Source organism: Malus domestica, chromosome 02, assembly GCF_042453785.1.
Source record: "Malus domestica chromosome 02, GDT2T_hap1".
Classification (NCBI taxonomy): Eukaryota; Viridiplantae; Streptophyta; class Magnoliopsida; order Rosales; family Rosaceae; genus Malus; species Malus domestica.
In genome coordinates this window covers 29,612,918-29,630,358 of record NC_091662.1, presented here as the reverse complement: position 1 = coordinate 29,630,358, position 17,441 = coordinate 29,612,918, and the positions used below count along the sequence as shown (strand labels likewise).

Below are 17,441 nucleotides of genomic sequence, written 5' to 3'. Positions count from 1 at the left end.
TACTATTCTTCTCTACCATAACATATCCAAATCCCAGAAAGATCCAATGATCATTTCATTCCAGATCCTCGAAATGCTATCACAGTCTTGAAAATCCTCAGAAAACCCTGCAGTCATGTTTGGAGCTTCAAAACTCTAACTTCCTTAGCTCAAACAGAGACACTTCCTTCAAAACAGTTGTTCCTTATCATCTCTTCTATGACATATCCAAAAACAACAACAATCCAATATATGTGGTGACTTGTATGCCAGTTCGAACAATTGATGTTCGGTTAAGCTAGCATTCTCGGCCAACCTCTTTGCACGGCCAACATCTCTGAAGAGCAAGGGGAAGTGGCAAAGGAAGAAAGAGAACAAGAGGGAGGAAATGAAATTGAATACAATAAAAGAGGAGGAAATGGTAATGTATTGTTTATCATTTATGTTGTTGTTAAAGATTATTACTTTGTTGTAGATTTATGATTATAGTACTCTTGTTACAAATTAATTTGATTTATGTTGAAACTTGCAGGCTTGTTAAAGAGAATGTGTTTATTGATATCTATGTGAACTTGACATATACATATGCATTGCAAAGCAAGAAAAAGAGTTGAGTTGTGTAAAGTGTTTGAGTTGTGGAGATATTCAAGAGATAGAGAATGCCTTGAATATATAATAATGAAATCTTTTATATGTCAAGTGTCGAGAGAAGGGCTTAAATATACAATTGGGCGTCGGAGGAAGTGCCTATAAAAATAAAGTGGAGATGGAGAAATAAATTATGAAAATTGGGCTTAATGGATGAATGGGAGTTAACTCATATTATAGGGTATTCGAAGCCAAGTGCTATAAGCATGGTATGAAACGTGCAGACTTGGATGCCTTAGGTATGTGTTAGTAGGATCAGAAGGGAGTGAGTACATTCATCCATCTCATTTGCATATATTTCATGCATTTGAAAGAATTGTTACAATTTAATTATTATTTAATTGGTAGTTTTTGTTGTGAATTAATTTGTGCACTATTGTTATTTCGTTGTGTATTCGATAAATTTTATGTAAGATTTTGTTATATAATGTATGGTATTTAATTTTGTTTTCCACCATATCTTGGTTGTAGAATTTATTTCTATAGCTAAGATATGACTCACACCCTAGCTCGTAAATAGTTCTTATTCGTGGGTCGGGGCGTGACAAAATGATATCAACGCTTAGGAATTAGATACCCTAGGAGAGAACCTGTGGTGTTTACCATATTTGTCGAATAGCCTTTAATTTTACATTCCCTAGTTATGATTTCAAGAGTATTACGTTAGAGTAAGTTTTGTTGCAAACTTTTGTTGATTCGCAACTTGTGTTGCAAATTTTATCTATAAGAAGGACTTGCATGATACAAAATGCTGTCATTATCAAAATTTAGCAGTTCGATGAAAGTTGCTCTCCTACCAGTACTTCTCTCACCTAAAAATATCCATTGCTGTTGAATGATAATGTTTTCAAGGCCTTCATTTGCTCCCCTCATATGATTTGTTACTTTTTTTGCGCTCTACCGTTTTAGTAAAATTAAAATTCATTTACCAACCCAAAAAGAGAGAGTTTGTGAAGGGGTGGTCCGTACACGCAAATAATAATAAAATAATAATTTTAATAAAATAGATCGCGTGCGAACCGCTACTTCTTTGAAAGGCAGGTAAAGCCCTCTCCCTTCCCTCCCTCCCTCCCTCCCTCCCTCCGCCGATTCATTCACCACCAACAACAAACAACCAATAAAACGACGAGAAACCTCACGTCTCTCTCTCTCTCTCTCTCTCTCTATCTCTATCTCTTCCATTATCTTGTCGAAAGTCGGACAAACGGCGTCCTTCGCGGCATGGCAGCACCGAAGCACCGTTCAGGTCGATCAACGCCCCTCAGGGACTCTTCCGAGTCCGAGAAGATGGAGGCCACTGGCCTCTGGGACGCCCTCGACTGGACCATTGAGGTCCTCTTCTCTCTCCACTTCTAGGGTTCTTTCTCCATGATTTTTCTATTTTTATTCAAATTTTGTTCCTCATTCACTTTGAATTTTGTTCGTAATCTTCAATTCCCACATTTTGTTTTCTAATTTTGTTTTGCAGCCTGTTTCGCGGTCGGTTTCGCGGTCCGTTTCTCAGTCCGTTTCGCATGTAAAATTGGAGTGCTTGCTTGAAGCCGAGCAAGTCCAAGTTGAGGTACATTGGATTATTGAATAATAAGCTGAAACAGTGAATTTTCTTATACTAATAGTTTAATTACAATGTAATTCTTTTCTTCTTGTATTTCCGAATTCTCGATTAATTATGTATAGCTGTGGAGGATTTCTTTGTAATTAATTACAAGTACGAACAAAGATGGATGTAATTTGGTGTTTTCTTTATTAATTAATGGGATGCCGGGGAAGTTTTCTGATATTTGAAATTTACTTTTAGGGGTATGGAGTTGTTCTAGTTAATACGGATGAGGCAGGGACCTTGATAGTGACCAATTTTCGTCTTCTATTCCTGGTAAGTGGTTCATGTGATATGTGAAGATGTGCTATTTTCAAGTGCATTTCATTCTGAAGTTTCGTTCTGTTTGTTTAATGCATGCCCGAGTGAAATTCATGTTTGAAGAGGAGTAATTTTGGTAACAATGAAGTTCATGTTAGTAATGTGGCAATCTAGAGTGAGTTATGTTAGAAGAGTGAGTTTGAAACAGATGAGATTGGGGGAGCAGAAATTAGATATGTGCGTGCAGATGCTGTTATATTTAAGGTCTGGAATTTACCCCTTGGGCTGATCACCTGAGTGAGTATCTGTGCAATTGTCCATATGATGAGAAGGAAGAAGGTGATGGAAAAATTGAAAAACAAAAAAAGGGAGAGAGAAACCTTCAAGATTTATTAATAAAAGGATAAAGAAAAAGTTTTGCAGTAGACATTGCATTTTTAGGTTTTGTACTTGTTTCTGTTACTGCTAGTGAAATTGTTAGCGCATAAGTTGTTTGCAGTTTTGAGGAATGTAAAAGATATAGTACATAAATATATATAATCGTCTGCAATATAATGATGTTGTTGGTGTATGTGTGTGCTCCCATGTAGACCCAAAATAGCTAATTTGATATTCTTACCTTTGTTTTTAGAGTGAGGGAACAAGGAATGTTATTGCGCTTGGCACGATACCTTTGACAACAATTGAGAAGTTCACCAAAATTGTAAGTTCTAATCTCCATATATACATTTTTATTGTAGACAAACAAGTCTTGTGATAAACTTTTCTGTGGTGCTCCAATCTCCAAGACATTTGTATCTATAACCTTTCTAAGAGTCTTGCATCTTTGAAAGATTTAGAGATGAAATTAATTGAGGAAAGCTTATGAGATGCCTGGTCACATATTTTTAACTGTGAGTAGTTTTAATATTTTTTTATTAAAAAGAATCGTGGGCATGTTTACTTACATGGAAAATCTTTCCGGGTCTTGACTTTCTTGCATTTACTAAAACATGGGTATTGGAATTATTTTAATTTCTGACTTCCCTGTGTTTACTAACTCATATGGAATATAAAAAAAAGTGTGGGTTCCTCATTAAAATCTGTTATCAAATATCAGAAAAATCAGGAATAATATTAACTAGAGGGACTAGTCAATCCCATACACATTCCTTCTTTCCCTTCTTCAATTCATGACTTACCCCATTCCAAGTAAGTACACATGCCATGTGTCAATATGAAATATTTGATTACATTTTTAATATCAAAGCTCTCCCCATCCAAGTCCTTTCCAACTCCATCAGGTGTTGTCCTTCATGCTTTCCCAATTCTTTGTTCCACTTCTCTGGTGATCTACCACCAATACGCCAGTGATCTGCCTATTTTGACATTCTTTTGCACCATCTATCTCTGCACTCCTTGTCACATTTTTGTTTTGAGAGAATAAATTCACGTCTTGCCGTATTTTGTGAGATGACAGAGCTTTAAGAAAGTTCATACATGTCTGGTAGTGACCAGAATCTGTCAATTATTTATTTTTCAATATCGTTTTCACCAGTAGTGTTTCTCTTTGGGATGTGGACATAGCCAGTTCATTGTATTTCTTTGACTTTGTAGGTCGTAAAGAATCAGTCAACCCCTCGTCAATCTGAAAAGAGTCCATCAAGACGACTTCTTCAGGTCATTGGTACGATTTAATATGAAGTACTTCTGTAAATTTTTATGAATTCTTTTGTTGTTTAATTGGTTATCATGTGAGATTCAGTATCATTTGAAGATTGTGTTATGAAAAGAGGTGTGGTTTCTATGTTAGATGTGTTTGTTAAACAATATAGAAATCCTCAAGACTACTATAGTATTGGTGTTCGTTGCAATGACATGGTTATTTGGCTCACTGCCTCTAAATTTTGTTGGTTTTATACAGGCCAAAGTTCTCCCCCTGGTCTGCTTTGATTTTCTCAAACAGTTCTTATTCACATTCCCACATATGGTCATCTTGACAGAAGGGATTATGTTAGTTAATTATGACTCTTCATTAATTGATTTTTGGGAGATTAAGATGTTTTATTTAATAAGGCTAAGTTGTGTAGTTGTCTATACTTTGTACAAGAAAAATTCTCTTTTTAATTTCATAGTTGCTACTGGAGTGGTGGGTCCAAGTATGTCTAGTTGCTCATGGCATCCTTTGCGTTGATACTCATATATTTCAGTAAATATAGCTTGTTAGTCCAGTGATAGGTCTTATGGGCTTGAGAGAACTAATAGTTTTATGCATTTATACTTTGCAGGTAAAGACATGAGGACCATTGTCTTTGGGTTTCGTCCTAAAACAAGGCAGGTAAATTATTTTTGTGAATACTTCTTGATACTTTTGGATTGTGGTCCATTCCAGTCTATATCTGTTAAAGGTTTTGTATCTTTTATATCTATGGTTTTGCAAATGTTGTGACAAAACTGAACATCACTCTCAAAAACTAATTTCATCAATTTAAGACAACATTTTTCTTTTTTACGTCAAATCGCACTTCATAATATCCCTTGACTGCTCTTCATTAGATTGAATGTTTAACTGATAGTAGTCGTCATAAATAAAGAACACTTGCAGTTTATTATAGCTGAAACTACGTTTAACATATCAGTTGAAAGTGAATACTGATGGTCGGTATGGGGGGGATGGACTGTCCTTTGCATGTCATGAAAAAGTATTATCTGTAGAGTACATAAACAATTAAACTTGAGAGATTAAGCGATTTATGTACTTGCCTGTCTTGTGTCTGTACTTTATGCCCATAACCTTGAAAGAATCTTACTGGTGTGTAAAGGTTTTCAATATCATGGTAAACTGTTAGTTGCTTATTGCATTTGAAGTTGTGAACAGTTGTCTAACATGGGTATTTAAAAACAAAAAACTAGCAGAGACGTGCAATATTTGATGCATTAGTAAGGTGTACAAAGCCAGCAAATCTGTGGGATCTTTATGCTTTTGTGTCTGGACCATCCAAATTTGGTAACACCAGCCCAAAGGTGCGGTTACTAAATGAGTATCTTCGGCTTCTTGGAAAACGGTTCCCACAACCATCGATGGATATGATTGAAGATGGTTCATTCACATTTTCTAATGATTTGTGGAGAATAAGTAGTATAAATTCCAGCTATATACTGTGCCAGAGTTATCCATTTGCCTTGATAGTTCCAAAATCCATAACGTAAGAGTTTAAGATCCATCATTTCATACTTCTGTCCCAAGTTTTTCCAGGTTTAATGAGGCTTACTTCATTCCTTGGAACTACACAACTAATAATTTTTTTCATGTTTGCCGATGCTAGTGATGAAGAAGTACTCCAAGCTTCCAACTTCCGAGCAAGAGGTCGCTTGCCTGTAGTTACATGGTGTGATTCAAGTATGCAAAAAGTCCTTTTGTAGCTCTGTTTGTTGTATTATTCATCCCTTTTGTCCTTATGTTCTTGACAACTTACAGAAACTGGAGCAGTTCTTGCACGGTCATCCCAACCCTTAGTTGGTCTCATGAGGAATATGAGGAGGTAATATTATCTATCTTTTGAAAATGAAATCTACTATCACCTTTTGCACGCACATAGAGTAGATATGGTTGACATCTGTCAATAGGACAACCCGGTAAAGGAATGATATCATACATATATAGTTTACTTTTAATTCTTGGAATTTAGAGCACCTATATACTATCCTATATTGTGCATGATTTTTATGAAATTGGTGTTGATCGCATATTCGCATGCATTAACTTGTATGCAGCAACACAGATGAAAAGATTGTTGCTGCACTTTGCACTAAGCTTGCTGGTACAAGAGGTAAACCGAGGTAAGTGATAATTTTTCTTCAACTTGTTGCTTCGAACTTTTTTCCGTGTTACTTTTTCACGTTCAGTTATTCTTGTTGCATCTACTTATTAATGACGTTTATTGCTAATGGGTCAATGTTGCAAAGCAACAAACATTAATGTGTTTTAATAATAATAACAAAAAAGAGCACGTTCTCTTTTATGTTGTATCATTTCAGAATGTTTATTATATCTTGTGATTTAAGTAAAAATGTTTGGTTTTTCCTCTATCTTCCAGGAAATTATATATAGCTGATGCAAGACCTCGAAAGAATGCTTTAGCTAATGGTGCTATGGGAGGTGGCTCTGAGTCATCTTCAAATTATCTTCAATCTGAGGTATCTCTAAGGTTTGGATTTTTTTATTTATGCATCTGTGGGTGTGTAACATCAAAAATTATATAACATACTATTTATTTTTTTGGGGTGTATGTGTATCAGATAGTTTTCTTTGGGATAGACAACATACATGCGATGAGAGAGAGCTTTGCCCGACTCAGAGACTACTTAGACACTCATGGTGCAGCTTCTTCGGATGGAATGTCATCTTTCTTGGTTAGTTTTGATATCTTATGAATATCTGGGCTTTTTATTTGTGTTAACTTGTGGTTCTCTAAGTTATTATATTCTGATAGCATAGCTATGAAGTATGTTGTATTTGTGGATCAAAGCTACTCTTTTTTTGGTCAAAGATCAAAGTTACTTGTATTGATGGGTAGAGTAAGGATTCCAGAGCTGACCTCATATCAGGTCTGCATGTAAAACTTTATTTAATTATGGTTTTTAAACTCTGCAACAAGTATGGTTGATACCAAATGGGAGTTATTTATGTATAAAAGAAGGCGTCAATTCAAAAAGTAGATGGATTATATCTGAAAGTGAAATGGAAGTACTTTTGGAGAACTCAGAGGTTGTGGACCTGTGGCCCCATGTGTCTCAAAGTGTCTTTTCCAACGGGTCCTGAGGCTTGCTAAGAAACAGGGAATGTGAATATTTTTCTTTTTGAGAGGAAAAAAAATTATTAGATAAAATTTATAGTGGTGAAAGTATTTACAATGAAAAGAATAGAGGGATAGAGTAAGGAAAGATCAAGTTTGTTATGGCCTTTTTCTCGATCAATAAATAAAAAAAATGTTATTTAATGTGGGAGATAATTTATGTTTTATACTTGTTAATATTGACAGAGAAATGGTGGATGGACGTGGGGTGGAGGCAACCTTAGCAGTATGTCTGCTTCAGTGTCAACTTTGGGGGACAGTGGTTGGTTAATACATGTTCAAAGTGTCTTGGCTGGTTCTGCTTGGATTGCTGCTCGTGTTGCTTTGGAGTCGGCATCAGTGCTTGTACATTGTAGGTAAGGTCTATTATATTTGTACTTCATCAAACTGGCTGTTTCAGATTTTCCATTTTTCTTTTTTCTTTTTTTATCAGTCCATTTTTGGTGTTTTAACATCTAAATTTGCAATTCTTTTGTTTAGTGATGGATGGGACAGGACCACTCAGCTGATTTCACTTGCCAATTTGTTGCTTGATCCATACTATCGTACTTTAACTGGGTTTCAGGTATCTGCTGGACATACTTGGAAAGATACCCTGTTTTGTGATGCTAGTTTTTCTTCGATTTCATGGGTATATGCATTATTTTGGAAAAATAAGGAAAAACCAGTAAGAGGAACACATTTATGTTAAAAGGAGTGTATTTCTTTTTCTGTTCTGGGCCTTCTGGCGGTAGTCCTTCTGCACTTTTGACGCTGGAGTGTCAATTGCACTGCAGGCATGAACAGCTGCTTATTTTTATTTTATCAACCAATGGTTTTGTGTTTAGTGAGGTTTAGGGGATTTAGAGTGGTACATTAAAGTGTAAATTCTAAGTCGAATCATTAACTGTTTTTTAGAGCTAATTACAAAATACACCCCTGAGGTTTGGGGTCACTTCAAAAATGGACACAGCCTTTCCATTTTTTTAACACTACTACCTAAAGTATTAAAACACTTGTGTCTAATTGTCTAGGCCTCTGTTAACTCTTTACGTAATAGGTGGGGGTCCCATTTGTAGAAGGCAATCAGACCACACCCAGACATTTTTTTCTCACCTGATTTCGGTCAGACACAAGTATGACTTGAAGTGTTTTAGTTTTAATACTTCATCTAGTAATGTTACAAAATTGGAACGCTGTGTTCCATTTTTAAGTTCCCCAAAACCTCGGGTGTCTTTTGTAAGTAGTTATTTAAAAAAAATGATAGTGTTAAAGACAAACAAATTCTGTTTTGGGGACAACATACAGTGTATATTTATCTGGTTGACTTTATTGCAAAAAGACCCTTTTTTTTACCTTTTTTTTCTTCTACCAATACTAGAGTTGCCATATTATGGAATTGGTGCATATCTTGGAAGTCAATTTTCCAGGGTTGAATTGTAAAAAATTTAGTTTAAACATGTGGTTGTTGACGGTTGTCTGTCTTTTGACTCACAATTTTCCTTTTTGATTTTGAAGTGACTATAAAATATTTTAATTATTTGCTTTGATGCAGGCACTCATTGAGAAAGATTGGCTAGCATTTGGTCACCCATTTGCAGATCGAGTTGGCATGCCAGCAGGAAGTGGCAACATGCCTTCTGAATTAACAAGGCAGTACTCTGCTCCGAATCTCCAATCATCACCCAGTCGCCAGTCAGCGTCTCAAGTGCCTTCTCATTCACAGAATTCAAATAACTATTCTCCCATATTTCTGCAGGTGCGCCTTGTTATATTGGTACATAATTAGTGCATTAAAATTCAACTCCCTATTCTTATACTTCTAAACCAAAAAAGAACTCATTCATCATATTAACAAATATCAATCGATTCACACAAATGGAACACAATAAAATCAAGGATTCGTGTTCAAGTTTCATACAGGCTTTCTTCTTCTTTGTTGTCCTTGTGGTGTACTAAAATTTTCTCATGTGATTTACTTCTACTATCAATTTAGTTAAATGTTCAATTTTCATCATTTTGTGTAACTTGGCAACCACGTGTGTCATGTATATGGGCATTTTAGTATTTTTATGTCCAATCCCAAAGTCATCTGGAATCACTATGATTTCACTCAAGTAAACCTGAAAAATCTTTGTTTCAAGTCTCTAATGCACCACAAAAGTTGTTTCATATACCAACTTATAAGTGAGATTGGATAGAGGAAGATAATGCTCTTGAACATGAAGCCCACGTGGACACCAAGTTATATGAATTGAAGAAAATTGAACACTTGACCAAAGTTGGTTTCTTAAATATATCATAACGGAAAAATTGACAAAACTTGAACCATGGCAAAGTAACAATTACCATAAACCACAAGGATCATTTGTGACTTTTGGCCTTTTCAAAAATAGCCAATCTGACCCCTCTTTAAAAGGAAGTTGCAAAACACCCCAATCATATCCTTGACCGTATCCACCTCGTGTCCTCAACATCCGTATTCAACAGATAGTCGATTTTACGTAATCAAGGGGTATCCAAGCCTGATACTCCCACTAACCCCAAAAAAACAGAGTACCCATGCAACATTGGTTACAATAGAGTACAGCCCGTGCAATATGTTTTTGAGGTTCCTAGTTAGAAATTCATCGTTTATTTGTTATTTCATGTTGTCTTGTGGGTAAATAGGAGAAGCCAAGCTTATTAATTGAGAGATGTAAGAGTTACTGTCAATAAGCAATCAAGTATTACCAAAATTGTAAAATAAATGTTACTACTTCTCTGTTGAATTTCAGCAGCGGTTCACTCTCAGTCAACTTCCATTTTTCTGTCAAGTTTGTCCTTTCCACTTGAAACAACGCCAAGTGCTTAATTTTGAGGAATGGTCTGAGATTGCGAACATGTTGCACCTGAACTTTTTTTTTTCTTTCTTTTCTCTGCTGTATAGTCACTAATCTTATGCTTTTCTGATGCAGTGGGTTGATTGTGTTTCACAATTACTGCGGATGTATCCTTTTGCTTTTGAGTTTTCTTCGGTATGCATCCTTCTTTCATAAGAGCACTCATTTTTCTTTTGCTGATGAAACTGCTCACGAATGCAGTTGAAAGTGTCATGGAACAACTTTATCTGTTTTTTAATGTTCCTTTGTGGTCAGGGAACAATATCTCATTAAATTTTCTACTATTTTTTTACAAGGCATTTCTGGTTGATCTATTGGACTGTGTTCTATCATGTCGCTTTGGAAACTTCTTCTGTAATAGGTAAGAAGTTTGAAATATAGCATGTTTTGCATCTCTTCTCGAAAAACAAGTTGACCGTGCAAAATTGTGCTCGGTTTATTTGATAGAATAGTTGACCCAGAGGCTTCTGACGCAAACTATTATTCAAGTACTAAAAGTACTTTTTCCCGATTGCTTATGTATTTCAGTGAAAGAGAGAGGCAGCTATGTGGTGTACCTGAAGCTTGTGGATGCATGTGGGCATATTTGGCTGATTTACGTGCTTCGCAGGGAAGTTCTCATGTGCACTATAACTACTTTTATGATCCATTAAAACATGATGGTCCACTGTTACCTCCAGCAGCAGCTTTAGCACCAACTCTCTGGCCTCAATTCCATCTTCGTTGGGCTTGTCCCTCAGAGGCTCAAACTGGAGGGATTGAAGCTCAATTTAGGCAAATGGATGTTAAATTCTCTGAACTACAAAAGGTAATAATTCTTCTGGATACTGGCTTCTAAAATCTTTCCTCTAAATTCCCTTCTCTAGTCTTATTCTAAGAGAGGGAGCGTTCTTGATCGTAGTGTAGGGCTTGCAATTGTGCCATGTTGTATCCGGCCTATTTAATAATTACGTCGTGTTTAGGTTGCCCCATTTTTTTGGGTAATAGAAATTCAAGAATAAGGCCCTCTTTGGTCTCTAGGAAAACTGAAAAACCAACAGATCAAGATTCTAGCTAAACTGCAGCAAGAATGCATACAAACTGGATTTGGAAATGAAAACAAAAACAATTTGAAATTTGAAATATTTGTGGTTAAATCTTTTATTCATAATCTCTGTCAGTTGCTATTGATCATCATGTCAGCCAAAACTTTTTACCGTAGATTGTTATTTGTGAAATTGAGCCCAAGTGGCTTTTCAGCGTTTTCGCCTTCTTCATGTCAATATGACATGATTATTTTATTGCTTGTATTGTAGGTCAATTATTTGGTAAATCAACCTGAATATAATGTGTACTTGTGTCAAGCAAGCCAATGATGTTGATCTAAACATTTTAAAGGCCAACGAGGGATTGGTATAGTTGATAAATTTTTGTTTATTGACAAGCCTAATATGTTTGTGGAAGATGGTGGTTTATGTTTCGTACGTCTCTGATCGATTGTTTCCCAAAACTTAAATGGCATGTTACCTTTTGCTTATGCGACTTGAATAATAACATTTTACATTGGCTCTAAAACTCCTTGCAGGAAAAAGAAATGGCAGAAAGGAAAGCTAAAGAAATTGCCACCATGATGGAATCATTAACCGCAGAACTGCAAAATGAGAAGCAAGTTAGCAGCTCAGTTAAGCAGATGGCCACGAGGGCAACCAAGGAAAGTGAGGCCATAAAGCGAGCTGTACAATCACTGGGATGCAGGGTCCACTTTTCAAACAGCGGAGATTGCGCCTTCGACATCGAGAGCAGCCAAATTGAACCTTCGCAGAAGTCACCTTACTATTTAAAAAGAGAAGCGGATGGCACCGTGCAGCGCGATGAGAAATCAGACCTCTCTGTTTCGATCACAGTTATGGCAGATGATGATGCTTCCAGCAACCCAGTCGGCCGAGTATGTGAAACGTTATGCCCGTTACGCATGCGAGATGGGGGCTGCCGGTGGCCAGAAGCTGGTTGTGCTCAGTTGGGTAGCCAATTTCTCGGACTAAAGGCTAACTACGAGGATTTTGATAAACTTTCTATTTATGATAGCTATTTCCAGCCGAAATAATCGTATCTAAATTTGGAGCATGTGAGATTATATTCACACATCCCAAATTACTTCTCCCACATCCTTTTAATTTTTTTAATATTTTTCTATCAAGTGTTAGTGGTGTGTAGAAAATATTAAAAAATTAAAAAGGTGTGTGAGAAGTAATTTGGGGTGTGAATATAATATCTTTTGGAGCATTCTTGGAGGTATCGGACCAACCTCACTACTCCCGCAACGTTGGAAATTCCCATATAGACTTCAAAGTTTCTTTTAGGATAGTTCCAAGATTTTTGGTAGGGATGCCCTTAAAGCGAAAACGAGAGGAACGACGAAGGATGGACCGAAAATATGAATATGGGTCTCTAGATCTATTGTACAGAGGATTTAGAGTTAGCTGAGGAGTGAGACCTTTCAATAGGTTTGTCATAATAATGTGGTTCAATTTTGCATTTGATGAGAATCGAACATAAGGTCTCTTGCTTATAAGTGAAGAGGAACATCACTACACTAAGTGGCTCATTACATTTTTGGTTGTTGCTTGTACGGTTAATTGTAAAGGCGGCAATTTTATCTCCTAAATGAGGTTAGTTTTCAAAGGAGGCAATTTTATCTCCTAAATGAGGTTAGTTTTTGAGCCGATTTATGTATACCAGGACTCCGGATGCAATAAAATTTTTCTTTTAGTGAAAATCCAGACCGACTTAAATGATTTTGTAATTGTTTGAATTGAGCCCCTTTTTTTAGCCAAATATTCATCCCCGTGTGAATTGTAAATGCGGTGTACGGGTGCCATGTCGATCGATCGTGTGCGAAAGTAGCGATTTGCCGAACTGGTGACGCTCAAAATCGCGATTACATCGTAGCAACGACTCGCAGAAGGCATTTCGGTAAGAACCCTGTGCATTTATCTTCTCTTAATTGAGGTACCATCACCTAAACATTCCCAAAGTGAAATAAACCTCCTTGATTTTAGCCCTTTAATCTTCCACCCACCAACATTATTTTGATTTCACAATCCTAAAACAGAACCCCAACTCATGAACACCCCCTACCATCGTTGATGCACGGCCGGTGAGCGTTGCACGTCATCGGTATCTGTAAAACACGAAACTCCACCATTCAATGGGAACTATGAGGCATAAGCGTAACCTAACTCTAATGCAATACTCAACACCCATCCACTGATATTTACTCGAACTTTCAGCTCTGGTGTACCAAACAAAAATGAAACAGCAAGATACAAAAAACGTAGACTCACGTGATGATTGTCAAGAACTGCTTGAAAACAGGCGATCGCATTTGTAATCCCATTAGTCTTTTTAGAATACACTCTGTTTACATTTACAACTAAAGAAATGCTTTACCAGTTACACGGCTGCTTCCTTGTTTTCTTCACAATCGTTCACATCTACATGTTCACATCTACATTAAACCGGCCTTACTCGGCTCGCTTCCTTGCTTTCTTACTACATGATTTTGCATTCACAACAAAACCAACAGCCATACCTCACCTGCTTCATCGCTTTCTCCGACATACTCTGAAGTTTCCTGAGAGAAATTACATGTCGATGCAAACACAAGGGGAACCACAGAAACAGGAACTCTGACATACTTATCGGACCATCAAATGGACAACCAGTATTTCGTATTAAATTACACTGTACTTCCAAAACACCGGATGGAATGGCTCCATATGCATTAAATAATCCTTCCAGTCTGATCAATCAAAGTGCCAACTTGTTCTCCACATAGAGCTCTTGAAATATTTCCAGGTTCCAGCAGATTGAAAATCACAACTACAGAGAAAGCACATTATTTTTAGTTAAATGTTGGTTCAACATTTGCTAAAATATGTGCAATTAGGAAAGAATGAGACCAACCTGGAATTCGATTCTCTTCGCAATATGTTAATGCCATGGCATCCATGGAGGTATTACTGTTAGGAACAACCTCCCTATAGCAAATTATATCAACATTAGCACTGTTGTTACCAGGATGAGAGTCATATATGCCATTGAAGTTTGTGCCCTTGACGACTGCCTCTGCATTAACTGACACCAGAAGAAAATAATTATATAATATAATATTATATATATATATATATATATATATTATATAGGTTGATAGATGAAATAGAAAAATAAAGGAAAAAAGAACATAGAGAAAAATAAAATAAGTAGAATACAAAAGAAATACATCGGGGCCAGGGTAGACTCCTACTCTCAGACGCTCGCAAGGCTGCTGCAGTATCAGTTGTGAAAAGATAATTTCCAGTGCCGGCACCAGTACCACCAAATATAACAACTCTTCCTTTCTCAAGATGTCGTATGGCTCGAAGCCTGTTATATGGCTCAGAAACCTCTGGGATTGTTAATGATGTTTGAACACGTGCCTGAAGACCCACCTTCTCTAAAGCTGATTGAAGTATTACAGAATTCATGACTGTTGCCATCATACTGATGAGAAATCAACGTTAGAGAAACAGCATGCATTTACCAATTCAGATTTTATAAGTACATTGACTTATTTATTTGTAAAAGAAGTTGAGATATAACTGCAAAGATGGAAGCAAAGAAGGTATTTTATTTTTCTGGACTGAAGTAGACAGAGGATTCAGACTAATAGATATTAGCGACCCCTGCAAAACTTCCGCACAGACAGCCTGCATATGTGAAACCTAGCAAACCCAGCAATTTTGCAACCAAGCCTAAAGATCCAGAGGGCCACTAAACAACATGCTCGAATCAAAAGCGCGGCTCCCTTTAAGTACCCCAACCTAGTTTTGATTATGTAACATTGTATTTGACTACTGACCAAGTTGACAGAATAAAATTTGGAAATAAAAGTAATAACTAAACTGTTGAGACACCGTCAAAACTAGAAATTTGATGTTTTTGCTTACTGACCATTGGAACATAATGAAGATGATATTCAAGCTTTATAATTGAACAGAATTAGACCACACAGAGAAAAAAAAATTTGGACGTTACCCAATATGGTATGCTGTAGACCTATCCAATCCAGTAGAAGACACCCAAGTCTCTCCACAAAAGACATTACGGCCTCCGACAACGATTGCTACCTTTAGAAAGGATAGAATACAAAACACTAGGTTATGACACAAACCAAAAGATTACAAAGTACCGGAAGCAGAACCATTGGTAAAAAAGAAATACAAGTTTAGGAAATACCTCCACTCCAAGGTGGCAAGCTCTTGCCACTTCCTCAGCAATCTGCATTGCTACCTAATTACAGAGAGAAGCAGGTCAGCTCATTTATTCAGCACAAATAATCTAATATTATAAAACTCAGTAGCGTATTAGCTAAAACTCGCACCTTGGGGTCGATACTCTGGCAGTCCCCAGCTAATGCAGCACCACTAATTTTAAGCATCACTCTTCGCCATTTTAGATTTGGCATCGACTTGGCTTTCAGGTTGTTTCCAAAAGCAGCGCTGCCTGGCGTGTATCTGCCAACAGAAATATCTGCCGCTCCATGAAGATGTTTTGTTTGTGAAAAGAAAACCAATAATCATTAACCGAACATACCCGACATGTCAATTTTACCCGTACGAGCAAGAAACCGTATAAAGTAGTTCCACCATCATCTACAACCAGTAACAATACCGAAACATGGAACCAATGCCACTAACTTTATTCCGGCGGGCGCACTTTTTAAAGTCCAATGGCACAAATATATCCGATTCATGACATGAACAGAAGCAAACACTAACTAGAGAATCAAGTTCAACCAGTGTCGTATATTTCACGTTCATGGTTCATCCAAAATTAAAAACCTAACAAAGCAAAGTTTCTTGGATTCAACCAAAAACTTGAACCATATTTATTACTACAATTTACAATACCTCTTCAGCTGCTTAGCCGCATTACCACCGGCTCTGCCCACGCTGCGCTCCTCGTCCGAACCACCGCCACCTTTCGCAGCAACGCAACTCCCTAAAATGACCTCAAGCTTCTTAAACCAATGCCAGTGACTGGCACCCAACCCACTATTAGTAATCCTCTGCAGCTCCACCTTGTACCTTTTCTTCAAATTGTCAATCTTATTCTTACACTGCTCTACCGTCTTGTACGCCGACTTATTGGCACCGCCGGTCCCACACCGCTCGCTGAGCATCTCCGCCACCTCTTCCCAGTCCCTCCCCCGCAGGTTTCCCCTGTTCAGCTGGTTGAATTTCTCGGTGTAAGCTTCTAGAAGGCACCCGATGGCAGTGTCGCTCCACTCCTCGCGGTCCTTCCGATAGTCACCTCGCTGCGATGCCGTTTCGGGCCCGCTGGACGACTCGGCTTCGGTGGTGCTGGTGGTAGGGTTAGGGTTAGCGGAGGAAGATTTGAATCTTTTATTGTAGTAAGAGCTCCGTTTAGTGTTGGAGTTTCGGGTCGGGTTCGGACTCCGATCAATGTCGTCCGGGAAGGGTGGAGGGAAGAAATTGCCGTTGTTGGCAGCGGCGGCGGAGTCGATGGTGTCGCCGGGGCGCGTTGGAGCTTGGAGGTGAGAGGAGGCGTCGATCATCGGGAAGTTGTCGGAGGAAGCCATTAGGGTTAGGGTTTGAGATTGATGAGAGAGAAAGAGACGACGGCGTTTGAGGTTAAGTGACGGAACGTTGGAGATGGAAACGGAAGGGTTAACAGGGTTAGGGATTCGGTAACTTGGGATATTGTGGCACTGTCATCATATGTCTGTAACGGTTCTTTGACAGAAAAATATAAATCAGTCTGGTAATGGTTCCGTCAGCTCCGCCAAACGTCTGGTTACACTTTTACATTTATTTTGTTGAGAAACGTTAAAAGAAGATTTTTTTTTCAAAAGTGGAACCCTGTAGCTCTTAATGTTTTTGCATCATGTTTATATTGTTAGTACGAAAATTAATATTAAACCATTTTCAAAGAAGATGTCAAATTTTAAATATAAAATTTAATTTGACAGCTTATTTGATATTTTGACATAAAAAAGAGAGGAAGTAATGTTAGAGAGGAGGGAGAAGAATAATTTTTCTTTTAATTTTTAATTTTATTTCATTTTAAATATTTTAAATCAAATAAATTATAATTATATATATAAGTTTATAATAATTTATATTTTTTTTTACAAAGATTAGATGAAAATGCCCTTAATTGGCTAATGAAGATAAAACAAAGATCAAATTGGCCAAATTGAAAACATAGACTAAATTA

At 37.2% G+C, this 17,441-nt stretch overlaps 2 protein-coding genes across 6 annotated transcripts; one reads left to right on the top strand and one right to left on the bottom strand.

Annotated features, from left to right (window-relative positions):
• The first annotated feature begins 1,643 nt into the window (after positions 1-1,643).
• On the top strand, positions 1,644-12,936 carry LOC103410117 (phosphatidylinositol-3-phosphatase myotubularin-1-like). 4 transcript variants are annotated; one of them, XM_029094071.2, is made up of 19 exons: positions 1,644-1,959; positions 2,096-2,188; positions 2,426-2,500; positions 3,117-3,188; positions 4,082-4,151; positions 4,753-4,802; positions 5,381-5,670; positions 5,791-5,864; positions 5,943-6,006; positions 6,239-6,304; positions 6,562-6,661; positions 6,764-6,877; positions 7,507-7,676; positions 7,801-7,885; positions 8,855-9,058; positions 10,257-10,316; positions 10,478-10,542; positions 10,710-10,989; positions 11,746-12,936. In XM_029094071.2, the coding sequence occupies exons 1-19, from the start codon at positions 1,849-1,851 to the stop codon at positions 12,262-12,264; spliced, it is 2,562 nt and encodes an 853-aa protein (XP_028949904.1). In that variant the 5' UTR covers positions 1,644-1,848; the 3' UTR covers positions 12,265-12,936. The 4 variants fall into 4 exon arrangements, with proteins under 4 accessions (XP_028949904.1, XP_028949907.1, XP_028949908.1 ...); XM_029094075.2 differs by having other exon boundaries at positions 1,678-1,959; positions 4,082-4,144; XM_029094074.2 differs by lacking the exon at positions 5,381-5,670 and having other exon boundaries at positions 1,646-1,959; positions 4,753-4,798.
• A 575-nt stretch (positions 12,937-13,511) lies between these two features.
• Positions 13,512-17,010, bottom strand: LOC103408349 (uridylate kinase PUMPKIN, chloroplastic-like). Of its 2 annotated transcripts, none has more exons than XM_008347204.4 (7): positions 16,112-17,010; positions 15,583-15,715; positions 15,438-15,491; positions 15,237-15,328; positions 14,443-14,702; positions 14,127-14,297; positions 13,512-14,042 (listed from the first exon to the last, which is right to left on the bottom strand). In XM_008347204.4, the coding sequence occupies exons 1-7, from the start codon at positions 16,801-16,803 to the stop codon at positions 13,945-13,947; spliced, it is 1,500 nt and encodes a 499-aa protein (XP_008345426.3). In that variant the 5' UTR covers positions 16,804-17,010; the 3' UTR covers positions 13,512-13,944. The 2 variants fall into 2 exon arrangements, with proteins under 2 accessions (XP_008345426.3, XP_008345431.3); XM_008347209.4 differs by having other exon boundaries at positions 14,467-14,702.
• Between the last annotated feature and the right edge of the window lie 431 nt (positions 17,011-17,441).

What these genes read in the sequence shown, in the direction of transcription:
- LOC103410117 (XM_029094071.2), top strand. Translation starts at nt 1,849, where the DNA reads ATGGCAGCACCGAAGCACCGTTCAGGTCGATCAACGCCCCTCAGGGAC. An exon ending in ATGGAATGTCATCTTTCTTG is followed by an intron (nt 6,878 to 7,506) that starts GTTAGTTTTGAT and finishes TAATATTGACAG; the next exon opens with AGAAATGGTGGATGGACGTG. An exon ending in GGAAACTTCTTCTGTAATAG is followed by an intron (nt 10,543 to 10,709) that starts GTAAGAAGTTTG and finishes TATGTATTTCAG; the next exon opens with TGAAAGAGAGAGGCAGCTAT.
- LOC103408349 (XM_008347204.4), bottom strand. Translation starts at nt 16,803, where the DNA reads ATGGCTTCCTCCGACAACTTCCCGATGATCGACGCCTCCTCTCACCTC. An exon ending in CTTGCCACCTTGGAGTGGAG is followed by an intron (nt 15,329 to 15,437) that starts GTATTTCCTAAA and finishes TCCTTTCTAAAG; the next exon opens with GTAGCAATCGTTGTCGGAGG. An exon ending in GAGTCTACCCTGGCCCCGAT is followed by an intron (nt 14,298 to 14,442) that starts GTATTTCTTTTG and finishes TTCTGGTGTCAG; the next exon opens with TTAATGCAGAGGCAGTCGTC.